The sequence below is a fragment of the Xenopus laevis genome, chromosome 3L (assembly GCF_017654675.1).
Source record: "Xenopus laevis strain J_2021 chromosome 3L, Xenopus_laevis_v10.1, whole genome shotgun sequence".
NCBI lineage: Eukaryota > Metazoa > Chordata > Amphibia > Anura > Pipidae > Xenopus > Xenopus laevis.
In genome coordinates this window covers 38958168-38964926 of record NC_054375.1, presented here as the reverse complement: position 1 = coordinate 38964926, position 6759 = coordinate 38958168, and the positions used below count along the sequence as shown (strand labels likewise).

Below are 6759 nucleotides of genomic sequence, written 5' to 3'. Positions count from 1 at the left end.
ATGCGCCGAATTTCAGGATTCGGTTCGGGATTCGGCCAGGATTCTGCCTTTTTCAGCAGAATTTGGAATTGGGCGAATCCTTCTGCCCGGCCGAACTGAATCCTAATTTGCATATGTAAATTAGGGGCCGGGAGGGAAATTGCGTGACTTTTTGTCATAAAAAAAGGAAGAAAAAAATGTTTTCCCCTTACCACCCCAAATTTGCATATGCAAATTAGGGTTCGGATTCGGTTCGTTATTCGGCCAAATCTTTTGTGAAGGATTCGGGGGGTTCGGCCAAATCCAAAAAAGTGGATTCGGTGCATCCCTAATTACAAGTATACTGCTTGTATAAACCTAAACATTTTCTTGAGTCAGTCAGTAAGCACACTCAATTCTAGACCTTGTAACGGATTCATCTTAGCGATTCAGCAAAGTATCAAACATCTAGGAAGAAAAGGCTCCAAGCTGATTACCATAAAAACAGGCAAGAGGGGCATTTCTCAGAATCCATGTCAGTAAGTCATTCATTGAGATTCTAGCTGAGGGACGAGAATATAGTAACATAGTAATTTAGGTTGAAAAAAGACAGATGTCCATCAAGTTCAACTTTTTAACTCTATTTTCACCTTCCTAGTTGATCCAGAGGAAGGCAAAAAAAAAACCATTTGAATCCTCTCCAAATTGCCTCAGAGGGTGAAAAAATTCTTCCTGACTCCAAAATGGCAATCGGACTTGTCCCTGGATCAGCTTGAACTATGAGCTATCTTCCCTTACCTTGTATTCCCTCACTTGCTAAATAGCCATCCAACCCACCCTTTTTAAAGCTATCTAATGTATCAGCCAATATAATGATTTATCTGTCTGAGGACCACATCTAAAATGCAGTAGCTATTTCAGAAAAACACTTAAATTGAGAAAGCCAGTCAACGCTGTCAAGTGCCTTTTAATCAGGGAATGAATCAGAGAATCTGGGAAAAGCACAGGTAAGGTGTTTGTCTTATAAAGCTAATTCTGTCTTTGGTTTCTTTAAGTAGGGCAAAGCTTGTGTGTCCTTTGTAAATAAGTTACCGGTTTATTTGCAAGTATTTTCTACAGATTTCAGATTTGGATTGACAAATACTAGGCATGAGTTTACAATTCTTTGCCTATTATGGATCTTAAAAGATTAAGGGGACCATCTATTTTTATAGAAAGGAGAACTAAACCCTAAAAATGAATATGGCTAAAACTACCATATTTTATATACTGAACTTATTGCACCAGCCTAAAGTTTCAGCTTGTCAATAGTAGCAATGATCCAGGACTTCAAATTTGTAACGGGGGGGTCATCACTAAGCTTAGGGGTCATCACTAATTATTAAGCAGAAAATGAGGTTGTCCTGTAATATGAGCTGATACTACAAGGCTGATTATTAAATTCTGATTCTAATTGCACTGATTTATGTGCTGCCATGTAGTAATTATCTGTATTAATTACTAATCAGCCTTATATTGGGACATTTATATTCTATGTGTACAGTATATTGTGCAGTGAATCAGCAGAAAAGAAGATGGGAAGCTACCATGGCATCTTTGGAAACACAGATCTTTATGGCTAAAGGGCTGTGGTTGCATTGGGCTGGTATAGATGCCCAAAACATAATGTACAATATTTCTAGCCTACTTTAGTTAAGCTTTAGTTCTTCTTTAAAGACTTGTCATTGTCAGAGCAGGTTCTAAAGTCATCTGGCCTTGAGTATTTGCTGCTCTTTTAACCTTCTCAATCTCAAGCAAGCTGTGTTGGGGCACTTTCTATTGACTAGAGCCAAGACAGGCGAGGAAAAGTATTTTGTACATGAACAAGTCTTTAGCTCTATAACTAATGCAACATATGATAAAGCTGGAGAGATGTATTACAGTAAAGATGGGTCAGGTGTTCATGAATCACTATATGTAAGTCAGAGTAATTGCTGTGTCTTCCTTCCTCAACCAACAGAGCCCTGTACTTATAGCAGCTGGTAAACAGAAGGCTGCTCTGCACCCACCAACACTGAACTCTGCACTTTTCAGGCACTGAAACTTCTGAGCCCGTAATGGTCTTGCATTACTTTGGTATTACTTTTTTTTTTTTAGCAAGTAATTATTATGTTTAGCCAAACCTGCTACATTCTGCAATTACATATTTACATTTAGCTGTAGTAAGAACCAGGGTTGGACTGGTAGGTGCAGGGTCCACTGGGGCTGCCACCCCAGGGGCCCATGCACCCCACCTAGGTGCCCCTGCCCCCACACCCCCATACAGTGGCCGCCAGCACATGCCAGTGGCGGGCTGGGGGAGCTTCAGCAGGGTTTAGGTCCAGCGCCAGATTTCAATGAGGCGCGCCCCTAGGCCGCGCGGTCCGACCAGGCGGCCGCGCGGTCCTAGCGCCCACCTCACCTCCCCTTCCCAGCGCGCCGGCGAAAAAACGCCGGCGCAGCTGCTGTAAATGAATGGGGACGCACGCGTCCCCATAATGCGGCTGGGCGGCATGCCGCCCCTATTTTTTTGCCGCCCTAGGCCCGGGCCTATGCGGCCTTGCCGCAAATCCGGGCCTGTTTAGGTCTGGGCCGGCAGGGGGCCACTGAGTTTTTTTACCGGTGTCCCGCCAGCCCCGCCAGCCCCGCCAGCCCCCAGTTAGAATTCATTCCATGAAACTGCTTTTAACTGACAACTGACAATTGCTTGCCATCTTTTATCCATGACCGTTTTTTCTAAAATTTAAGTTAAAAGTTTTAATAATGTTTCTTTCTCCGGTGTTTCAGTCTGGCAGCTCAGTAATTCAGGTGCAGATTCTGAACTGTTACAATTTGCTACATTAGTTGATATATTTCTCAGCAGCATCTGTGATATATTTAAAACTTTTGTATCAATTATAACAGCCGCCTTTAAAAGGGAAGTAAAGTCTAAAATAGAATAAGGCTAGAAATGCTGTATTTTGGATACTAAACATAAACATGAACTTACTGTACCACAAGTCTAATCAAACAAATGATTTATGCTTTCAAAGTTGGCCACAGGGGGTCACCATCCTGTAACTCTTTCCAAGACCAAGGCTGTGCACATGCTCAGTGTGGTCTAGGCTGCTTAGGGATCATCATAAATCAAATCAGCACAAGTCAAATAATAGCTGGCCGGAGCCGATACAGCGAGACTGATTAAAAACAGAATATACAGACTGCACCGGGTCCTGTGTTGTCATGTTATCTCTTGTGGATTTTATAATTTTTGTATTGTTTATTACAAACTTTTTCCAACTCTGCAGAACCAGTGGCTGCAACAAAATAATCCTCCAAATAAAATCAATGTTTATCTGTTTAAATCTGGCTTCATGATCCAGGGCCAGAACTAGGGGTTGGCAGAGTAGGCATGTGCCTAGGGCGCAAAGGTGGAGCGGCGCCAGGCACGTACTTACTCCTGCCCCTAGTCCGGTCCCTTCCCTGCCGACCGCCCCCTTGTTCCCACCTGTGCGCGTATGCATGCGTCAATTCGTGCATGCGCAGAAGCGTTTTTCACGCATGCGCAGAAGCGGTTTTCCGCGCATGCGCAGCAGCGTCTTTTCGCGCATGCGCAGATGTGTCTTTTGGCGTATGCGCAGAAGCGCTCAACCAGCCGGCGCAGCAGCCGGGCAGGCTGCCTAGGGCGCTTGCCCGGCTTGGCCCGGCTCTGCCATGATCTTTGTCCCTGCAGCTGGAGTTGGAAACAGTAAAGGGGATATAAAGGCAAAAATAAAATACAATACAAATCTCTACACAGTCGCCGACTGCTCTACAGGGAAACAAATAAAGCTGCTTGAATTCTGCACGGCTGAGACGTGAGGCGAGTGCTCCCCCTGCTGTTCATATTTATGATTGTTTCCCTGCAGAGCAGTTAGGGACTGTCTGACAATTCCTATCCACAGCAGTAAATGAGAATTTCACTGCATACAGTCAGGTTTCATATAAAAACGGTACACAGTTTTTAATTAAAGTATGTTGGAGATAGGTTTCTTTATCATTAAAAAAAGTAAAAATGGGATTTTATTTTTTTGCCTTTACATGCCCTTTAATGAAACTCAGGCATTCTGCTCATCAAATGCAACAACTAAACGTATCAATTTAAAATAGTCAGTCCCCCCCCCCAGTGCTGCTTTAGAAAGACAGAAAAAGGTGAAAAATGAAACTTTAAACTTCAGTATTAGAAAAACAGAAAATAGAAAGTAATTGAAAAAAGTTATTATTTCTGGTGAAACCAACTGAACGGAAAAAAAGTTTGGAAGTAACAAGAAAAACAACTGTGTTTTATATGTGAACTGGGCCACTAAGGGGCCCATTTACTTAGCTCGAGTGAAGGAATAGAATAAAAAAAACTTAGAATTTCGAATGTTTTTTTTTGGCTACTTCGACCATCGAATTGGCTACTTCGACCTTCGACTACGACTTTGAATCGAACGATTCGAACTAAAAATCGTTCGAATATTCGACCATTTGATAATCGAAGTACTTTCTCTTTAAAAAAAACTTCGACCCCCTACTTCGCCACCTAAAACCTACCGAGGTGCAATTTTAGCCTATGGGGAAGGTCCCTATAGGCTTTCTGGCAATTTTTTGATCGAAGAAAAATCGTCCGATCGATGGATTAAAATCCTTCGAATTGAACGAATCGAAACTATTTGCAGTAAATCCTTCGACTAAGTTATTCGAAGTCGAAGGATTTACATTCGGCAGTCGAATATCGAGGGTTAATTAACCCTCGATATTCGACCCTATGTAAATCTGCCCCTAAGAATTGCTTTCAAATGTGCAAACTGTACAGAGAACAAATGCAGCCATTTTTAATATCCTTATTACTGTGTCCACTGCAAGACATATATAGATGCAATGTGTAAAGCAGTCTTTTCATGTCATTGCTAGCAGGAAAAAAAATGTCAAGTACATTCTCAGCATGTATTAATGATAGATTTATTTCATTGAAAACAAAAAAGTATGTCCATACAAATATAATTGTGTAACATGACACAGTAAAATAAGTTCAAAGCTCTAGTACAACACTGATTGGTGAATGCAGGTGCATTGCTTTCATGAGAATATCTGACTATTTTTTCAGTGCTGGGCATTTAATAACAGCTTGAGCGAACTCAGTGTATTGCATATGCCCATTCATCGCTATCTGTTGTGGTAAATGGCTTCAGAACGACCTGTTTATTAATAAAAACTCTTTTCACACTTAGTGCAATCATTCTCAGGTTTGTTTTATGTGGCCCCAAGCCCATGTTATCTAACTGATTTCATTTTATGTACAGATAAAACACACATTTTTTATTAAAAAAGAGCTCTAATGTCATCAACAGGCTAGCAAAAATACCAGTTACTCTGTATAATAAAAAGACTAAAATATAGGTTTCCACAAGGTTTTTTTTTCCTGTCTCCTCTTAAGGAACGTCATTCTGTGCCAAATCCCTTATAGCAGGCACTTTTTTGTTACTTAGTCATAACTTATATTACACACAGTCCATGGGAGCAGGTTGTGGTATCCTTTTATTTATTCATTTATTAGAACTGTTGATACATTTCACAACACAAGTTAGATTTTATTGTATATTCACTTTGCATGTTGCCAAGTCTGTTGGAGCAAATTTGTTTTACCACCATATTGTAATGGATTAAAACAATGTGATGTGAAACCTGCCTCCAGCCTTCTCAAATCTTCATGTTAAAACAATGGAAAAAAAATGGATGAGTACAAAAAAAAAGAAAAAACAAGTTAAACATAGTAAAAAAAAAAGGAAGTTTTATGTGTTATCCTTGAAATGATTTGGAAAGCTTGAGAAGGACCAGTATTCACAAATTATCAAAATTATGACTTCAATTTTGTTGTTAAGTTAGGCAGCAACCAGCTGAAACTGTAAGCACACAGTGTTGCCTCGAACTTTGGTCCTTTCCATCAATAAGGAGAAGTGGTGTTTTATGAAAGTAGTCAATAATTTCCATAACCGAAGCAAAGGTCTGCAAGAAACAGGGATTAATCAGATTTATATAGATGTGAAAGTAGAATTTTTTAAGCTTAGGTTTTCACGAAATCAAAAAAGAATTAAAGATGAACTTTCATGACGTATTTCCTGGAAATTTACACTCTGTTTTAATTAAATAATTCAAACTTGAATTTATTATTTCCTTTTTTTCTTTGTAAAAATATAATAGTACTTAGTAATAATATAATAATAATAATAATAATAATTACTTAATAATAAATAAAATAATAGTAATAATAAGAATAATAAAAATACTTAGTAATAATAATATAATACTACTACTACTACTACTACTACTACTACTATAATAGTAATTATTTTTTAAAAGGTATGGAGATACAAATGATGGAAGGACCCCTTATGCAGAAATCCTCAGGTCCTGAGCATTCTGGATAGTAGGTTGAATACCTGTAGTTGTAAAGAGTTTTTTTAAGAACACCTTTGTTATATATATATATATATATATATATATATATATATATATATATATATATATATATATATATATATCCTTGATAAAGGCCCCAACGAGGATGCACAAAGTGATGGATCAATAAAACTTTGAGACACAAGAATTTGGAGTGTGGGTCCTTCTATGAGCTACATATATATATATATATATATATATATATATATATATATATATATATATTTATATATTTATATATATATATATATATATATTGTGGCAGCAAAATCTCAAAATCTGAAATCAACATTGAGTGGAGAAGGTGAAAAGCTGTTTAGCGTA

The 6759-nt window shown here is 38.7% G+C and overlaps 1 protein-coding gene across 1 annotated transcript in view; it reads right to left on the bottom strand.

Moving 5' to 3' along the window:
- Positions 1-4924: 4924 nt before the first annotated feature.
- The window catches only part of lcp2.L (lymphocyte cytosolic protein 2 L homeolog), a gene marked incomplete at its 5' end in the record, with an annotated part of 64435 nt that continues 62600 nt past the window's right edge, over positions 4925-6759 (bottom strand). The window contains 1 exon segment of the mRNA NM_001092298.1: positions 4925-5982. Within this exon segment, the coding sequence (NP_001085767.1) occupies positions 5854-5982 (129 nt within the window). The 3' untranslated portion in view covers positions 4925-5853.